This window comes from Salmo salar, chromosome ssa10, assembly GCF_905237065.1.
Source record: "Salmo salar chromosome ssa10, Ssal_v3.1, whole genome shotgun sequence".
Taxonomy (NCBI): Eukaryota; Metazoa; Chordata; class Actinopteri; order Salmoniformes; family Salmonidae; genus Salmo; species Salmo salar.
Genome location: NC_059451.1, coordinates 87,736,876 through 87,757,552, shown reverse-complemented (window position 1 = coordinate 87,757,552; position 20,677 = coordinate 87,736,876). Strand labels below are relative to the sequence as shown.

Genomic DNA, 20,677 nt, shown 5'->3' with positions numbered 1-20,677 from the left:
TGATGCACAAAGCTACAAAACCTGGGTTAATTCATTTATCAAATATTCAGCAGTGTTTTGCCTGAAGTGCATGGAAAACATGAAACAGCCAAGGAAACATTATCTCAGTGATGATCATATAAAGCACCAGGCTGTCTCATGGAGTGCAGCCTGGATAGTGGCCCCCTCATGATGAGTCATCTGTGTGTAGTTTCTCCTTGGTAACGCCACATTACTCCCTCCGTCCGCCACTGAGCCATGCCGCTGCTGGGAGTTGGCTAGTGGAGGCAGTAAAGGCACAGGAGTGCCATCTGTGTGTGTATGGAGGGGCAGAAAGATAAATAATCAGTCTATACTCTGGTGTCATGCAGTATTGTCAAAATGAGTTGAAATCAGTCTGGTGTAAATCAATACACTACTCAAATGATTAATGTAAACGTTTTTTTATTACATGACAATATTAACAATTGGCACTTAATTTACTGTAATAAAATCAACCTTGTAAAAACAAAATCAATCCATGGATTCAAATCACATGGTAAATAAAGAGCATTAACTTAATGGAAATCGAGACAAACCAACTAGCTCTAACAAACAGTAGTGTGCAGTCATGCTACAATGAGGAAAGTTAAAGAACTTTAGAAAAATAAACTCTGTGGAATTGAGGTGTCCAAGGTTTAGATAAGCAGAGCATGGCTTTCAACATGTCACCCCTCATGATATCACTGCCAGAAAGTAGACTAGCTCTGGGCTGCTGTTAACTTTAATCACCACAAATGTCTACATTACAATAATGATTCATAACCCAATAGTGTTATCGCCAAGCCAACCTCAATATCCTAATTTATTCCTATAACCTGTCTGCTCTCAATCCACCCCTTGTATTATTACTGCACTTATAATGACCACTACACTGAGGTCACTAATCTGCTGATAGTTTTGGACAATCTGCATGCAGCGGTGCTGAATAATAAAAAAAACATTTTAGTTTAACTGTAATTAATGCTTGATTTCGCTAGTCTTTGCTACTCTTGGCATGTAATAGAGATCTCTGCAAAGTTGTGCTTTCCTATGATGGTATCTGATTTTTTTCTTGCTAAATTTGACTTACGACTCCAGATTTATACTCAAGATACACTGTCAAAATCCTTAAAGTAGGATTTTGGGACATGGGGGCTTTCAGTTCAAACTAAATCAGTTGTACATTTTGTATTCGGTTCTCTTTGGTAAAGGTTTAAGAAATTCCACAAGGGATTTTAAGGAAATTAGATTCACATTCATGGTTTAGAGTGAGGTTGCCTCTTCTTCCTTTAGCATAATCAATGCCAAAGTAACATATTATACTGTTCACCATTAACACCAAGGCCAATATAAAATTAACAAAAACTGAGCAATGCTGCAAAGGTTCTTGAAAGAGATATACAATTCTATAAGCGTGTTGACGCCAGATAACCAAGTGCAGTCTGCTACTGTTTTGTGTTAAGACTTCACTCAGAAAGAAGTATGTTGCATACACACTGGACTTAACCATCTGAAAATACCCTAACAATATGGACAAATATTTAGAGAATAAAACAGATGAATCAACTCCATTCCTTATGGCAGTGGTATTCAACTCTTACCCTACGAAGTCCGGAGCCCAATGGTCTTCTGTTCTACCTGACAATTCATTGCACCCTCCTGATGTCCCAGGTCTAAATCCGTCCTTGATTAGAAGGGAACAATGAAAAAATAACGCAGAGGAACTGGCTTCGAGGTCGAGAGTTGAGTTTAGGGCCCTATGGTTCTCAGCAATATACAGAATGCCTCTATGCTTACAGAAAACTGGAATGGGCTTAAATATTATGTACAAACTTTTTTTACACACCCCAAGTAGGAATGTTAAAGTATGGAAAACCTCTAATGCTAGAAAACACGTGGAAATAACAAAGCTTAAAGTTGTAGCTATGTCCGACTTAAAATGTCAATACCAATGTCATATCATCGAGCACTGTGCCTCATTGTAAAGATATTACACCTCACAGTCAAGACATTGTAGTAAGCTGAATGATTTGGGGAGGAGCAGAGCATGTTCTCCTTTAGTGTTTCTCTAAAGGCATGCAGGCTCAGACATGTATAGGTTAGTCTTTTACAAGCCGTTGAACAGTAAAACTTAGAATTTACTCAACCAAATTGTAGAGTGCAATTATTCTGGAATGTTTCATTCTCAGCCATGTGTATGATACACATACAACTCAGAAAATGAGAAGGCTAGTTCAGAATATAGTGCCACAGCCACACACACATAACAATCTGAATGAAAACTAACAAAGAATGAAGAAGACAGAGCCTCTGGTTAGCCCTGAAATATACCACTTTGGAAAATAATCATGTATCAAACAAAGAGTCATCCGGTAACGGTTATAGAAAATAAGGCCTCTGAAGGAACAGCTGTCTCTTGCATATGCCGTCCTGCGGATTGCATGTTCTTCCTCCCTCACTCCCTTCTTGAGTTGCTGTGTCCCAGTGCTAGAGTGTAGCTAGGACTCTGAGGAAGGATATGATGAGGACACAGAAGGACTGGCCCACTCCAAACACCAAGGCCTCCAAGGAGATCATCCTCTTCCCTGCTGCTTTGTACACCCCAGCTATGGCAGCACCTATAAGCACAAATATTTTTGTTTTGTTTTTAGCAATGTATAAAATAATTTGAACATCATGGCTTTGAGCACTGAGTTGATGAGTAGTGATGTCTGTGTACAATAATAGATCATGTTTATAGCTTATCAGAAGATGAGGTGAATAACTCACTGGTGAGGACTCCACCACACACAAGGCCCACGATGCCCATCAGTAGGATGGCGATGGGCATGAAGCGGGCCATCTTGTGTTGTCGCAGGGTGGCGAGGGCCAGGAGAGCAGCGGGGAGGTGGAACACCAGTGAAGAGACAGCAGCCCACAAGAAGACTCCATACCACATCTCTGAGAGAAAGAGCAGAGGGAGTTAGGCAACTGAAGGAAGTAAGTGTAGGCAGGTAGCCTAGCGGTTAAGGGCATTGGTTTGAATCCAAGCCGGCTAGGGGGAAAATCTGCCGATGTGCCCTTGAGCAAGGTACTTAACCCTAACTACTGCTGTAAGTTGCTCTGGATATGAGCGTCTGCTAAATTACTAAAATTTTAAAAAATGCAAGCGCATCATGATATAATAGAGCTATTCCATGTAAAAGGACCCATGAGCACCAACAGGTGAAGTTCATAGGAGCATGTGAAATGAAAGCCAAGAGTACATTTTTTTTTATTAAGGCATATATACATTTCTCCAACCAATTTCCATCCTAAAGTTAGGAATAAGCAAAGGCTTTGATTTCTGGTCAAACAAATGGAAAAGGGGTCTTAAAAAACAGCAACCAGAAAAAGTCTTAGAAATATATCAAAACACAATGTTGAAGTAAAGACCCCTGCCTAATATCAACATTTATATTTCGTTTTGGAGAAATTAATTGCCTTCGTAAGTTCAAAAAAATATTGCCTAGTGTCCTGTAATTCTGTTACCAAAAACACATACAGTGCTGCAAAAAAGTTTTTGCCCCCTTTCTGATTCTCTCAATTTTTGACACTGAATATTATCAGATCTTAAACCAAAACCTAAAAAAGGGATCCTGAGTTTACAAATAACAAAACATGTATAACCATTTTCATGTAGACTTGATTGTGTGTTTTGGATCATTGTCGTGCTTTATGACCCAGCTGTGGCCTGACATTCTCCTGTAGAATCCTCTGATACAGATCAGAATTCCAGGTCCTGAGGCAGCAAAGCATCCCCAAACCATCACACCACCATGCTTGACCGTTGGTATTTGTTTTGTTATTTGTAAACTCAGATTTTCTTTATCTAATATAAGGTTTTGGTTGAAGATCTGATAATTCAGTATAAAAAAAAAATACGCCAAGGTAAACAAAATTAGAAAGGGGGCAAACACTTTCACAGAACTGTATCTAAGATATTTTCTCATTTCTCTCCCTCATGAGGAGGGAGGATAGTAAAAGTAATAGTAGACCTACCAATTAGTTATCGTGTTTCTACTGATGACAATTTTGTTAATGAATTATTATGTAGGCCTAATTAAAATGCATCATTCTGTTACCAAATCAGTAACAGAATGAGGGGAAAATATATAACAGAATTACTGCAATAGAATTGTCTACAATGGGAAATCATAGTAGTCACAAACCACAGTTGGGTCACCTGTTACGGTCTTCCCTTCCACTAGCATACCGCTTTTTTCTGTTGTGTTGTGGTAAAACCAAGAGTGTGAAAACAGTCTGGGCAACCCCTTCCTCTCTCTCCAGTTAATTTCACTGCTCTCTTCCCATTTACTGTAACTAGCATCCTCACCCACTGACCACCAACCAACACAGGACGTCCCTGGACATTGAAAAGTAATTTAAATTTGGTCAGTCCGCCCTGGCCTTGTTTTCAACGTTGATTTTTGGTCAGGTTCGGAATGGCCTTGATTTCGGACTAAATCCAAACCAATCACAGACGTCTAGTTTCAGAAGTTTGGACAGCACAGTTCAGTACAGTAAGAAAAGTGGAGTATAGTTCAGTACTACAGTGAGTAGAGTTCAGTACAGTAGAGCAAACTAGAGTACAGTATAATACTCTACAGTACTGAACTATACTCTACTAAACTATACTGTGCTCTGATTCAGAGGGGTTGGGTTAAATGCGGAGACACATTTCAATTCAATACATTCCGTTGTACAACTGACTAGGTATTCCCCTTTCACCTGTACTGAATTCTACTGTGCTCTGCTATGATGTCCAAACTTGTGAAACTCAGAAGTCTATGATTGATACAGATTTGGTCCAGTCCAGACCAAATGTGTTCTTGTTCAGGGAAAGAGCTCATTAAAATAGCCAGTTTGTAGAATAATACCCAAATATGCATGATATTGCATATTTCTACCTTTGTGTACCTATTCAGGATACATCACCGTGAAGAGAATGACATTCATATCCATAATTATGCATTTCTTTAGTACTGATCAGGTATCCATGATGTCATTCTGTTGTTGTTTTTCAACTCAAGGTGTCATAGCTGACACTCCATTCATTCTTTCTGCAGAATTTTGAATCTTAACTGTTAAGTCTACTCTGAATTTCTGGAAAACATGGTCACATAAACAGAGAGATTTTATCATCATTCTGTTACAAAATGTTGCATCTTGACTGTTCTTCAAGTAAGCTAAATGTGTTATTTTATTTCCTGTGTTAACTGTTAAAAGTAATCTAGCTAGTCCTTGTGCATTGCGTTGTATCGTTTTTGTTTGGCGTGCATTTTAAAGTGAAACTTCGGAGTCTCAGCGTCATTCTGTTACCAAGGAATTGCCCAGAGGTTACACCAGGGTTTCCCAAACTCGGTGCACGTTTTCTGTTTTTGCCCTAGCACTATACAGCTGATTCAAATAATAAACGAATCACCAAGCTTTGATCTTTTGAATCAGTTGCTATCAGACTGTATAATAACTCTAGCTCTTAAATGGTTCTCCCAAAAATTACAAACAAAAGTAATACTTTTTTTTAAATCACATTTTAATATTTGAAATGTTCATCATGAAACATTTCCTTTAATGTTTTCAATTGTTCAATATTCTATTTATCACATGCGCGGATTACAACAGGTGTAGTAGACCTTACAGTGAAACGCTTACTTAGAAGCCCTTAACCAACAATGCGGTTTTAAGAAAGTAAGAGCTAAGATGTATGTCACGTATTATGCATTTTAAATTAGTGTTTTGCAATTATTAGTAATGTAAATTCTGCATTTCTTAAGTTTTATCTGTAAGCAAGAATAAATCAACTCAAACTCAGTGTTAGGGCAAAAACTAAAACGTTCACCGAGTTTGGGAAATGCTGGGTTACACAGACATTACACACATGCCTGTTGTCTCTGACACGTCTTCTGAATTCAATACTACCTACCCAGTACCCATGTTTCGCATTCATAATGTAAAACTGACCCCTACATAACCCAGCGAAATAATATAAACTGCTAAAGATTACACATTATATACACATATCTCACACACAGTAGTCTGGAGAATAATATTTCTCACAAACACATGGCACTTTCTCTAAAAAAGACCACTGCATTGGTGACTAATATATGGATTAACGTTAGGGGCAATTTAAAGCTGTCCGCTTGTACAATAGCTATTATTGTTGTTATTGCCAGCTAACACAAGATTAGCTACTTAGTGTACTTGTATATTAACGTTCACATAAACTAACGTTAGCTATGTTAATTTAAATTGCTTACTAGTTAGCTCCTTTAAATCGGTTAACGAAACATTCACTTTAGGTTTACAGCGAAAACTGTTCGACTGTGAGGCTATAGCTAGATTGAATCTCACCTGAGAAGTCGCTAAGCGATGTGTCGTTGCCTCGATTGGTGCCATTTTTCCTTGGGACCAAATTCAAGCTAAGAATTTGCTGAACAAACCCAATCTCGTTATATCCGTTATGCATGTCTTATGCACAGGACACCACGAGCAAGTGTGAGAGACCACGAATATCCGAATAACACCATGAGAACATTAATGTTGGATCTAGCAAGTCCACAAGGGTTGGTTGGTTGATCTTCCTGAATATATATGTTAGCTAGCTCATGTAGCTTGATGTCAACACGACTTGGTTTGACGTCACGCCGTTAACATATTCAAAGAGCTACACAAATGATTTCTCAATCGTAATACGCTAGCTAGCTTCTTGAACATACTTTACAAAGAGCATTGACATGTCAAAATATAATAATGCAATCGATAAAGAAACCGGTATTTAATTTCCAACAACAAATATGCTATAAGCCCGTCGTTCTTAACGATTTGTTGATCCTGTGGACTTGCCGTAGTAAAACAGGAAGTCAACAGCTACCAAATAATTACTCATTGAGCTCCTTTCTGTAGCTAGTCACCAAAGCCACACGTTTTCACAGTGTAGAACCTTGTTAAGTCTTAGTTCGTTAATTTAGTTGTAGGTATAATACGCTATACATCTAGAAACAGTTGATAGCTTTCTCAGTTATTTTGTAACCGCGTGATACTAGCTACAGCCAGGGTTTGTCAGACAACCGGTGCTTTGCCTTTGTAAATTGCTGACGTTACTGGAGACAGCTATCTAGCCAACTATCCATACATTCCCTGCTGTGTTACTATTGGTAGAACTTGTAGGCTCTTTCTGGAGGGGAAATTATGAATTATTCAGATTATGATTCCGATGGCTATTCTTCAAATGCAGATCAAGACTATGTCACATCTGGTAAGGTTACTTCCATAAGCAGATAGACATGCAATGCTAGAGTTGACAATATATTTTATTACACGTGACAGAAAATCATAACCACTTTATACAGTAGTTATTCACTGTAGGTGTCATATTCTTCATGTATGTTGCTTGATGAAAGCTACTGTATTTGTCATTCAATTCAAGTTTTCTAATCATGGTTGTTGTGTGATTGAATGACGGATGACAACCTTAGTGAAGATGACATGAATGTGTGAAAGAGGATGGTCTGGAAGGGGAAGACCAGCGTGGCCAACAGTCTGATCATGTCACCAAGAAGAAAAAGAAGAAAGGCCAACACATTAGTATGAGGTGAGTGATTCAACACTTTTCTGTTTGGCTCAGTTTTTAGAACATTGGTGTGCAGTGATTGCTTTGTTTTGCTCCGTTTTTCTTGTAAAGTCCATGTTGTTAGTCTGCTGGAATTGGTGGATGACAATGCACTACTATATTTGTACATTATTTTCCTACTGCACTCTTTGTCAATCCTCATAGGAAAAGAAAGAAAGGAGGACTGAAGTTAGAGGAGACACTGCATGATGGCAGTGTGGAGGATCAGAAAGTAGAGCAGGGGGAGGAGAGAGAGTTTTCTACTCCCAGGCCCAAGAAGGAGGAGGATGAAGAGAAAAAGAAGAAGGCAGATGATTTGTGGGCCAGTTTTCTGAGTGATGTTGGTCACAAATCCAAGCCACCGCAGGCTACTACTAAACAGCAGGTATTGTACCAAATATAACAACTCCTGGCCTGTAGAGATACACCAGGCATATGATAGTTGGAACCTGGGTTCCTGTTACAGTTTGGTGGTTGTGCACATGTTTTGCATTGTGTCGTGTCTTTGGGGGTACCATTAAACGGAAGATATGTTTATCAATTAGCTCCCTGTAATTATTATCACGCGATTAAACTGATTAATCGTTTAATTGTAATTAACTAGGAGATCGGGGCACCAAGGAGAATATTCAGATTACAAAGCTATAATTTTCCTAATATAACTTTCCTGTACTATAATATTCTATTCTATTATAGTATAGGCCGATTATCTTCTAGTTTCAATGGTGTATTTTACCTCTAGTCCAGTCTCATTCCAAACGTCGTAAATTGTTGTATCTGCACGAACCCAGTCTTTACTAAAATCATCCATACATCAATTGTCTTAAAATCATTTATTTACTACACTAAGTAATTAACAGAAAAACATACAAACAGCAACTATCGTCACAGAGGATTGGTAGAGGAATGTGCCCTTGTGGGCTAAACAGGCAGGTCGGCCTGTTGAACAATGGATCTTAAAAGGTCAGCTGTGGCACACAGAGTTCATTAATATTAACAATTGACAATTGAAGGCTCACTCATTCGGGAACAATTGCAATCAATATATATTTACGCTCAGTGTGTCGTTCTGATTCTTGTTGGAGAGTAGTTCTGATGGAGAGTCTCTCTCTCGGTTAGAATGGATCTTTCAAAGCGACATTCATTAATGTCGTCATCGAATGGTTGTTTCGTTGGTCTTCGCGTTCAATGATATAATTTACTTAGCTGCAGACTAATAATTAATATCAAAGACTTGTTCTTATTCTGTCAGTATCAATAGTCTAAAAGTTAACCACGTGGTATGGTTCACTTTCAGTAGAGGAATTGGAAGGTAAAACCTATTAGCCAACGGAGTGTAGGCCTGGTCTAGGGAAATGTAAATCAAGGGGTGTTTTATAGTGCCCATAGAACAGCTTGTCAAATGACGCCTGGTCCTGTATGGGTCCCTGGGGGCGTGCCTATGACTGAGTTAGATTTGGTTACAGAAATACAATTCTATCACATTACATCAGTACATAGCATCTCAATGTCTAACAAAAGCTTTATCCTTATTAATACATTCTATACAACCATTATGATGCTATTATATAAACAGTTTTATGGTAATATGGCTATATTGTCTCTTCTGAGTATCACAAAATTGTACCAAGCGGATCAGTTCGTAGCTGGATTCTTCACCAATCTTCCATACCTTCTCCAGAACACAAAATGTCGCTTGGCTCTCCAATTCTATGAGTTGGAAGAATTTCCTGTGTCTCTCTATGGGCCATGTGGCCAGAGACTCTCCTGGAATTGTAGAGTTTTTACGACCCTTTACACACAGGGTGGATTGGGGGAAGGTAGGTTGGGTGGTGGTGCAAACGGGAGGGGGGGGGTCAACTGTCCTCCCTGTACCAAAAGAGGCCAACGTCATGACAATTGGAATCAAGTTTTCAGTTTTTGGAACACTACTCTGATGTTTAACGCCTGTTTTGTTTTATTATCTCCACCAGGCTGCACCCACAGACAGTCCGAAGAAGCCCATTTCGGCTCCATCAGAACCTCAACAACCAGAGCCTAAAGAGCCCTCTTTAGTCACCATCACTAAGGTGTTTGACTTTGCTGGGGAAGAGGTCTGGTAAGTTTAGACCACTGGTGGACAATCAATCAATCAAATGTATTTATATAGCCCTTCTTACATCAGCTGATGTCACAAAGTGCTGTACAAAAACCCAGCCTAAAACCCCAAACAGCAAGCAATGCAGGTGTAGAAGCACGGTGGCTAGGAAAAACTCCCTAGAAAGGCCAGAACCTAGGAAGAAACCTAGAGAGGAACCAGGGTATGAGGGGTGGCCAGTCCTCTTCTGGCTGTGCCGGGTGGAGATTATAACAGAACATAGCCAAGATGTTCAAATGTTCATAGATGACCAGCAGGGTCAAATAATAATAATAATAATAATAATAATCACAGTGGTTGTAGAGGGTGCAACAGGTCAGCACCTCAGGAGTAAATGTCATTTGGCTTTTCATAGCCGATCATTCAGAGTATCTCTACCGCACCTGCTGTCTCTAGAGAGTTGAAAACAGCAGGTCTGGGACAAGGTAACACGTTCGGTGAACAGGTCAGGGTTCCATAGCCGCAGGCAGAACAGTTTAAACTGGAGCAGCAGCACAACCAGGTGGACTGAGGACAGCAAGTATTCATCAGACCAGGAAGTCCTGAGGCATGGTCCTAGAGCTCAGGTCTCCCGAGAGGAGGGAGGGAGAGCGGGGGAGAGAGAGAGAGCATACTTAAATTAACACAGGACACCGGATAAGACAGGAGAAATACTCCAGATATAACAGACTGACCCTAGCCCCCCGACATAAAATATTGCAGCATAAATACTGGAGGCTGAGACAGGAGTCTATGCATATACCGGTAGATGTACACTCTTTGACCACCTGATGGCAGTGCAACCTAACAGTTGAAACCTTGACATTGTTCCTGAGAAAGTGTCTGAATTCCACAGCATACTGTAGCATTTTGATTTATGAGTTACAACACCAAATGTCAGTTTACAGGCCAAATAATGTGCTGGGAAAGTGTTTTTACTTAATCGGGGTCTCACCAGTAGTATTATCTATATAATATGAAGGACTTTGTTTATTTTCTCTGAAAGCCCTAATTATTGCAACATATGATTACCATTGCACACAGGCAGCTATAACCCAGACCCTAATGGATTCAATCCCCTTAAGGAATGTATTCCCAGAGGGATGTACTGGTTGACCTTAATATTGGACTCTTCTCCTCCACAGTGGTGTATGGGCACATCCTATCCCTGTCATTATGTCCAATTTGAAAAGAGAGGACTGTCTATTATATCTGATGGAGTGCAGTGTCTGTTGAGGGATTCAGATGCTGTATCATCCACTACACTCAGGGTCGGCGTTAGCCTTTTGGGGGCCCTAAGCGAGATTTGGTTGGGGGGCCCCCCACCTCGCGGCAAAACATTTGTGGCCCCTCTCTTGACGCAGAGTAACTTTCCTTTAATTCTACACATTTTGCAATGGGTGGAGAGAGAATTTAGCATTTTTTTATAACACATTTAATTCAATTCTATAATTTTGTCATTGGGCAGAGAGATAAAATGTGCAGTTTTACAGTACATTTCCTGAAATTCTAAAATACAGGGTGGAAACTTATGTTTTTGCACCTCCACTTTTTTACCAGCAAATTATCATAATCCATTGGGTAAACTGGTCTGTAAATGGTAAAATTGCGTGTGATATGATTGCATTTTGGAAGCCCGCTCCCCGTTGCCCAAATATGCATGGGTTTTGACCATGCTCTACTGCTTTGATTGGTGTAGCTAGAAATCACAAGTGCCTGTTTTATAATGAAAAGGTACCCGCAAAAGAAAATTCCACAAACTTGTTTATCTATTTTCTACATTTGTTTTGGTGTTTTGTTTCGTGTCCGATGCACTGATGGTGTTACATATAATTTGCGGCGTGCATCATGAGGAAAGTCATTGCCATTTCACTTTTTCTAGCTATGAGAACCATGGCATGAGCATGGACTTATTTGGCATTGCTGTAGCGCAGCAAAATAGCCTGTAAGCAGCCTACCAAATTTTGCACCCTATAATTACAATGTAGAAAAATGTATCTGTAGTCCAAATCGTTCAATGGTTAGGCTATCCATATTACCGGTGCTTCATCTTATTATTTTTATTTCTATGGCGGACTCGCGGCCGCAATTTATGGAACATGCCAAAACTTGAGATAAAAATAGATGGCAAATTCAAAGATACTGGTTGCCTCTATCCATCTGTGGCAGAGTTTTCCCTAAATGCTTATGACAAATCCAGCTCAAGAACCTGCTATTGCATAGCCAGCTGGCTAATCTTTTGAATACGGTGTAGCAATAACAGATAACATTAGCTAGCTAGATAACATTAGCATTGCTAGCTAGCTACACTGACAGCTGTCAGTTGTTGTTATTTCTTCACTCCAAATGGAAATCACCACAACGTTCCCACCCCCTGCACCTGGTGTGTTTTTCTATTCTTACTCATAATAGTAAGTTGAGTCCCCGACTGAGTTCCAATTAAAAAATAATATATCTTTTTTTTTTCCCAGGGGCCCTAAGTGACCACATGGTTGTTTAGATGGGGTGCTAGAAGCAAGTGCAGGGTTTAAGGAGGAAAGGGAGAAGAAACAGAAGAGTGAGAGGCAGAGGCATAGCCTTGAATAAAAAATTACCACTTGGCAGGAGATGGAGGGAAAGTATTGTCAGATTTTACAGAATGTTGATTCGTGTGTGTGTGTGTTTGTGAGTGTGTGTTATACAGTGTGGGAGGGGATTCTTGTACTACCAGCGAGGGACTCAACCAAAAGCATTGGCTTGTAAACAGTGACCAGCCTAAGGGGTTTATGAAACATCAGCTGTGCTGTTTTTTGGAAAAACTGATGTTTTTATGTGAGTGTGTGTGTGTGAGAGAGAAAATTATAGGAGGGTGGGAATTTGTTTAAATGCCAGCCAACCCATGGCTTCTTGTCTATGTGTGTGTGTGTGTGTCCTTTTCTTGAGAAATGTACAGAGTTACGTAACTTGATGATATTTACTTATGTTCGTTAGACTGCCACTAATACAGTCCTGGGTTTAAGTATCTGTCTGTCTTTTTCGGTCTCCTGTGTATCCAAAGAGGTTGATGCTGACTCCAAGGAGGCCAAGAGCTTTCTGAAGGCCAAGGAGGAGACACCATATGTACAGACTGTACCCAGAAGATTTGAGCCCTCCTCCCTTGCCCCTGGACCGAGGTACATCCCCACCTAGTCACTACATCACCCAGACACCCACCTCTGTCTCTTAATATTTGACTTGTAGAGAGGTTAAATATCACTGCTGTTTTTCCTGAATTAGCACTTTCATTTGTATAGGAACACCTTAATGGTGAAACAACCACGTCTGGTTGCGATATTACAACAATGAAGAAGTTACTGCAAATAACAAACATTGTTTTCCCCCTCGGACTTCATTGCGCGCGATAGAAGAGCACAATATGTACTGCAGTTTTTTTCTCTCAGCTCGGCAACAAAAATAATAGTAACGGTGGTGGGGTGGCCGGTGGCGCTGTTTCTCCCTACTGCAGATTCCATCTAACTTACAGTAATGCTAACTGCATAATGTGGTGTCAATTGTGTTTCCACAGCCATGTTTGAATGGTCTGTGAAAGGCATGTGTATGTGTCTAGGACATGAGGGTATAATCCTTGCCGGTTTCACTCCATTGATTTCTGACAGCTCTTACAGAAAGCCTTTGATCCTGTCATTCCGCTCTCTCTGCTACCGAGAAACCAGGGAAGGGGATTATTGCTCGCCTTTCACACTGCTCTGATACAACTGGTTGTGTGAGAGGGAGAGTGTTAGAGTGCATTTTAGTAGTGATGGGGGGGAAGTCGATATAGTTACATATCGCAATATTATTTTGGACGATATTATATCAATACTTTGACTCCAAGATGGAGAACAAGCTATAGGTACCTTTTTTTTATGGTATAGTTAGAAAGCGTTAGTCGGCTGTACCTGCGCCAAAACTCTGGTATTGTTCCTCTTATAGCTTGGACTGCATCTTCTTTTTAAATAGTGAGTCAACATATTTTCAGCACTTTTCTTTCCATGACTGGTGAAAACTCATTTTCTCATGCTCTCTTGTCTCTCTGCAGCAAACATGTATAGTGAGCAATGGTGATTGCCTACGGAGCTGTGAAGGGAACGGCACCTCCATACCTTCAGGCTCTGATCAGGCCCTACACCCAAACAAGGGCACTGCGTTCATCCACCTCTGGCCTGCTGGCCCCCCTACCTCTGAGGAAGCACAGTTCCCGCTCAGCCCAGTCAAAACTGTTCGCTGCTCTGGCACCCCAATGGTGGAACATGCTCCCTCACGACGCCAGGACAGCGGAGTCAATCACCACCTTCCGGAGACACCTGAAACCCCACCTCCTTAAGGAATACCTAGGATAGGATAAAGTAATCCTTCTAACCCCCCCCCCCTTAAAAGATTTAGATGCACTATTGTAAAGTGGTTGTTCCACTGGATATCATAAGGTGAATGCACCAATTTGTAAGTCGCTCTGGATAAGAGCGTCTGCTAAATGACTTAAATGTAAATGTAATGTAAATGTGAGCAATATGTTTGAACATCAAATCGCCATAAAACCACAGTATCGAATCGCAAAACATATAGTATCGTGAAAATCGCAATACATATCGTATCGGCACCTAAGTATGGTGATAATATATTATCGTTAGGTCCCTGGCAATACCCAGCCCTGCGTTTTAGTGTATGTGAAGTTGTGAATTCATGTTCCGTTCAAGCTTGTTTGTTTGACAACAGTATTTTGGAGTAGTTGCACTTTGCACTGGATGTCAGGGGAAGGAGCTGGGAGTTTGAAGTGGATGTGTGTGTCTGTTGTAGCAGCAGGCGGTGCATCATGCGTTGGTGTATCGTGTACTTTTGGCTGCTTGGATAGTGTCTGTGCATGTGTTGTGCATATTATTTTGTGTGTGTGTGTGTGTGTGTAATGTGTGTGTATCATTGTCTAGCTATGACAGCTCCAGCTGCTCTCCTCTCCCGCTCCCCTGCATTTCAATACTTTCCTCTGTTGCCATGGTGTTTAATTTGCCGAGCGCGTCTTTCCTCTGAGCCGGTGGCTTGTGTCCAGACAGGAAGTGATATTTTCCTTACAGGATGTACAGTGTGTCCAGAACCATTTCCTGTTGTAGAGGAGGAGAGGGTGGGCTTATCTACAGTACGACAACAGGAAGTAGCCGTCAGTCAGTCAGCAGCCCTCCCTCATCATTCCTGTAGACCAGACCCATTCAGTTAATTACCTTGCCTTAAAACCACATCACAACCTGCTGCATGGACAGGGCCAATGTTGTTTAATTTTGTTCTTATCAGCTCATAAGGCTCTCTGGACGTTGAGGTAATGTTGCAGTTACGTAAGGGTGGCGAATGCTGTGCTGTTACGGAGGTTCCATGGTGCTCTCTTTTTCCCATGTTACACCCACTAGCTTCCCGCCTTAAACAAGAGGCAGAAAAGTGTTGACTGCATTTTCCCACCCTTTGTCCCTCCATTATTTTCTTCATCTTCGGCTTTCCTGTCCTGTCTACACCCCATCTCACCACCTCTATCTCACTCTCTCTGTCTCCTGTGTCCTGTGTGATTGGAGTTAAGCCCCTCTCTCTCTCGTGTGATTGGAGGTGAGCAGTGTAGTGGAAGCCCTGAGTCAGCAGGACAGGCCCCAGACGTGATCTCCATTGAGTTCAGCCTCTCTTAAATGAACACGTGCTTCCCTGCCATACCGTTCAGCTCTGTCTGTCTGAGCTCTGTCTGTCTGAGCTCTGTCTGTATGAGCTCCTACTGCGCTGTAATGTGGCCCTGGCCTTCTGACTGCCATTACTGCGCACCAAAAACTGCTCTCTTGTCTGCATTTTCATTCACTTTCTGTCTCCCTCCCTTCTCCCCTCTCTCAACCCCATCTCAATCTATTTTTCTCTTTTACTATCCTCACACCTTCTTCCTTTATAGATCTGTTCCAGGGAGGCACTATCAAAACAACTGTATTGAGACATGAAATAAACACAATAAAGGAAAGATGGTTAAAATCAGAACTCTGTGGTGCCTGTTGTTGCATAAGGCATCATAGTGGTGCACTCAGCTTTGGCGGTATCCAAATTGTCATACCTTCATACCGACCTTGTGCCATACCAGGATATTTGGTAATATCAGCACTGAACACAAGGGGTCCTATTTTCAAACCCACCTGAGCCTCTGTAATCCGATGGTTAGCAATGCTAACAAGTACATGTCAAATCCCAGAGAAAGTGCTAACTAAATGCTAACAAGCATATTGCAATCATTTTATACAGTCTCTTACCTAAACTATTTGCAGGACAGCTCATAACGTTTTACAAGTAACAAAAAAAATGCTACTCACATTTTGCTGCACACACACAACAAATATTGTGCAGCAAGGCTCTTGATCCAGGAGGCATTGGAGGCTCCTCATATGAGGAAGGGGAGGGCCATCCTCAGTGAATTTCATATATTTAAAAAAAAATATGAAACATTAAAAAAAGTTAGCCTTTTTAGATAAAACTATACTAAATATATTCACATGTCACCAAATAATTGATTAAAATTATAGTAGCCTCAACAGCACAGTTTGGGGTGGCACCATTGTGTAGCCACAGGACAGCTAGTTTCTGTCCTCCTCTGGGTACATTGACTTCAATACACAACCTAGGAGGCTCATGGTTCTCACCCCCTTCCGTAGACTTACACAGTAATCATGACAACTTCCGGAGGACGTCCTTCAACCTATCAGAGCTCTTGCAGCATTACATTTACATTTTTACATTTTAGTCATTTAGCAGACGCTCTTATCCAGAGCGACTTACAGTAGTGATTGCATACATTTCATACATTTCATTTTAATTACATGCATTTTTTTTTTTTTGTACTGTAACATGTTGTCCATGCAATCAAAGGATCCGAGAATGAATTTAGTACTGAATGCATAATCTACAGCTAGCTAGCACCGCAGTGCATAAAATGTGAGTAGTTGACTCAGCGAGAGAGCGAGCGCTATATATATATATATATATATATATATTTAAAAAAAATATATTTCACTTGCTTAGCTAGCGAATGCAGCTAGCTAGTTTAGCCCACTCTAACACCCGGCTCAAACAGACAGAGGCTATGTTAGCTAGCTGGCTATAGCTATTCAACACTGGAACTCTTCCACGTCAAGGTAAACTTTTGGTTTTATTCATTTATTGCCACCGGGGCCAGCTGGTGTAACTGCTAAACTACTTTCTGTATTCTGTACTGCATCATTGTAGCGGGTTTACTAACGCGTTAGTTCTAGTAGCTATGTTGACTATGACATTAGCCAATATGGTGACAATGTTGTAGGCTGTGTGAAGCGGTTATGGTATGAAGGTTTGGCTTGTTTTTTTTGCCTGGTCACAGAAAGCTGCTGTGTTGTGCCCTGAAGTCCACAAACGAAGGGAAAAGGTGAGAGGAGGTACAACAAGCAAAGTGATCATACTGTTTGTTTGTGGCTGCTATGGAAGTGAACTGTGTTTGCGGGTGATCAGGGGCGTATTCATTCCACCAATTCTGTTGGGGAAAAAAATCTTCAACGGAAGCAAATGGAATGAAACAGGGATAAACATACCTGAATTTGTCCAATAGAAACTCTTGTTTGCAACTGTTGGACTAATGATAACGCCCTAGATCAGCTAGATGCAGGCAAGAGTGTGCAAGGCGGTATTTAATGTGTCACTGTCTGTCACCTTGATTACTAAAAATGTTCTCTCCACCTGTTGTCGCAACCTTATGATGGGTATAGGGACAATTTTAGAATCAAGCAGTAGCCTAATCCTCTTGATGTTACATTGAGCTGGTTGAATTCAATATGAAAGACAGTCATCCGATATGCTGTAATAGAAATAAGGTCATGCTCATCTTAAAAGGCCCCGACTGCCACTACCAGGAGGGGCTTCTCTGCTGTTAGACTACCTCAGCTTGATTTTGGAAGAAGCTAGCCACTTAGCTAGATAGCTAAATAGACAATAAATTAGCAAACCAAATGGACAACTGCAGAGCATTTAGAACATTTTAGACAGTTAACTTAATAGTTATGAGATTTCTAGCTGGCAAACATATAGTTATGAATTCCATACTGTAACTAGATCCCCTGGTGCGTGCAGCTCACAAGGCGGTCTCTCGTCGTTGTGTGCATGTAAACAAACACCACATGACTGGGGACTACCGGTAAGCTTTATGATGAAAAATGATGTGGCAGGTGTCATGAAGAACGCAATCTGCTTTATCTCCTAACGTATTGCACAAGTTGACTGCTGGTATTTCCTTAAAAAGTACCTACAAATATTTTGATTTATAAAAAAAAATCAAGAAAATTGTTTAAACAGTATTGAAAAACCATCTTGTGGCTATTTCCAAATACCCCGGTATACGGTATACCGCTTAAGCCTAGCACTCAACAAAAACACCAGCCAACATTTCATCAACCCTCCATCCCCCATCTAATTGAGAGCAGTTGTGTTCATAGATTTGATTGACCTGCTGTCATGCTCTGTGGGTACTCCTGTGTGTGTGTGTGTGTGTGGAATGGCTATAATCTGCCAGAACGGTGGTCCACAGCGGTATTGTGAAATACTGGCGGTTCAGGCTAAGTGCTATTGATTAGCATACCGCCGAGATTTAGAGCCGCTTGTTGGGAACTCTAGTGATTGGTTGATTGATTGCTCTCTGTCTCTGTGGTGTTACCTCACTACTCAACACCGGGTGACATTGATTCTGAATGTAGACGGGCACACACTCACGTACACATGCACGCACATCATCGCCACTGTGACACAACAGTAAGACTGTCTTCTCTAGACTTCCTAACGTTACTGTAGTCTTGTGTACACACACACACACGTTTTGTTGTTGATAAATATATTTATTCCTGTTTTTCTCATTTCACATTTCAAGTTATTACATATTTAATGATTTACAATTTCAGACAACAGACAAGGTCATAGCCATTTTTACATTGTTCAGAGGATGTGCTTTTTAATCCTGATCCTGGGGACCCAAATGGGTGCACATTCCCACCCGCACCCTCATGCACCCAACCCCAATGAGAGGCTGAATGGGTCCCCAGGGCCAGGGCCAAGAAGCACAGCTCAAAGGTCCATGGATGGGTATGGTAGCAGATTCTCAGCCGTTTCAAATCAGTTCAACAGAATGGAGGCACATCAGATATTTGGAAAATAAATAATAATTACAAAAGCAGCGACAGTCAGTCAAGTAAATTACCTGGAAAGTCTTGCCTCTGAAGGAGGGAGGAAATACATATTTCTTCCCTTTTTAAAATGTATCATTTTTTTTCTAGTTCTAAAAAGTTAATCAAGTCCTGCAGCCATTGACTATGCGATGGTGGGTGACCGTTTTTCCACTCCAGGACTTTACATTTCTTGGCAAAGATAGTAGCAAAAGCGATTGTATCCTGCACTGCCCTGGACACAATTAAACCAGTAGGTGGTAGACCAAAAAGGGCCAACAGAGGGCACAATTCTACATTGACTCCAAAAACTACAGACATTGTTGCAAAAACACTTGTCCAAAACACATCGATCTTGGGACAGGATCAAACATATGAAGAACAGTGCAGATGCAAAGTTTGGTAACACAATGACGGCACAGCAGCACAAACCATCATTCTGTTACCGAACTTTGCATCTGTTCTTCAAGTAAATGTGTTTTAGTACAATTTTCTGTGGAAATTGTTACAAGTAGTCCTTGTGTATAGAGTTGTAAGGTTTGTTTAACTTTGCAATCATTGGTTTTTGTTTGACATACGGTGTCAGCATTATTCTGTTACCTTGGAATTACCCTTCTTCATTAATGTAATTGTTAACTTCCCTCTCTTTGCTCCTGACTGTAGCTGGCTGTCTATAAAATAAGCCTGTCTTATGGTGTGTGAGTATTTCAATGCTAACAGGGCAGTTGCGTTGGTTGATATTTTCCTGTATTTTTGTGTATATGACCTCTGTTCGGTGTGTGTGTGTGTGTGTGTGTGAATGTATTTGTGTGTGCGCACGCACATGCTTCGTGAGAGAGTAAGTATGTCTGCAAAGGCTAATGATTTCCATATGTTCTCAGCTTAGAGGGCTGCTTTTCTAATTATAGAGGGACATCTCAGGGGCCTAAAAATAAACCTTTTCTTTGTTTTTACGGAGATGGAGAGGAAAGCTATCATACATTAAGTCTGGCTTGACTCTACACCCAAGTCATACATTATAAGCATGTCTGTCTGTATTTTTGTGCACACACTTCTCAATTTAGTGTGTGACTGAGTGCGTATATATGTGTGTGTGTACACATTTTTGTAAGTGTGTGTGAGTTCGAGCCTGACTGGAACATTTTGCTCCCAGATCAGAACATTCTCATGAATTCTACAAAGTTCTGCAGTGTTATTTCAAAGGGTCTCTGCTTAACTCTGTTCATAACTTTTATAAATCGGGGAAAGGAAGGCTTCTATAGGCCTACATCTAGAACAGTAGAGAGGGTGATGAGAGACTACCAGTGAGGTATGCTGCAGCGACAACAGTAGTAGTTTTCTCATCATTGGACTCTATGGCTGTGGACCATCCTCTGGAGCTCTGTAGCTCACTCATGTTTCCCATCTCGCTGAGAGCTCTGAGAGCAGGCTGCCCTCCAGAGGTGAGGGGTCAGGGGGTAAGTGGGGTCAGAGCCAGCAGCAGTAGGGACCAGGGAAAGGGGAAGAGTGTGACTGAGGGAATTAATGAATGGTTATAGAGCAGAGATAATGAGTCTGCTGTCAGTGAAGAGAGGTGTGACAGACGACGAGGGCTCCCCAGATTTAGGAACATAAACTCTTTTCCTTCATCAGAGGTGTGTGTGTCCTCTACTGCTGAGCGATTAGTGCTTTTTGAGGTCGGCTCGGTTTTGGTTCGATTTGTTTTTAAATCCCGGATTTCGGTTT

At 41.0% G+C, this 20,677-nt stretch overlaps 2 protein-coding genes across 2 annotated transcripts; one reads left to right on the top strand and one right to left on the bottom strand.

The window, feature by feature from the left end:
- Nucleotides 1-406: 406 nt before the first annotated feature.
- LOC106560837 (transmembrane protein 170A) lies at nucleotides 407-7,085 on the bottom strand. Its single transcript, XM_014124193.2, has 3 exons — nucleotides 6,376-7,085; nucleotides 2,770-2,940; nucleotides 407-2,618 (listed from the first exon to the last, which is right to left on the bottom strand). Exons 1-3 carry the CDS (start codon nucleotides 6,488-6,490, stop codon nucleotides 2,488-2,490), a joined length of 417 nt encoding a protein of 138 aa, XP_013979668.1. The 5' UTR covers nucleotides 6,491-7,085; the 3' UTR covers nucleotides 407-2,487.
- A 394-nt stretch (nucleotides 7,086-7,479) lies between these two features.
- LOC106560838 (craniofacial development protein 1) lies at nucleotides 7,480-13,863 on the top strand. The gene is given in 6 exon segments (XM_014124194.2): nucleotides 7,480-7,507; nucleotides 7,510-7,615; nucleotides 7,799-8,018; nucleotides 9,607-9,731; nucleotides 12,221-12,901; nucleotides 13,807-13,863. Coding segments are annotated over 5 exon segments (492 nt in total). The 3' UTR covers nucleotides 12,234-12,901; nucleotides 13,807-13,863.
- Nucleotides 13,864-20,677: the final 6,814 nt, after the last annotated feature.

Coding starts and splice junctions, on each gene's coding strand:
- LOC106560837 (XM_014124193.2), bottom strand. CDS start 6,490: ATGCATAACGGATATAACGAGATTGGGTTTGTTCAGCAAATTCTTAGC. Junction 2,941..6,375: donor ATCGCTTAGCGACTTCTCAG/GTGAGATTCAAT, acceptor TCTTTCTCTCAG/AGATGTGGTATGGAGTCTTC. Junction 2,619..2,769: donor GTGTGGTGGAGTCCTCACCA/GTGAGTTATTCA, acceptor TTGTGCTTATAG/GTGCTGCCATAGCTGGGGTG.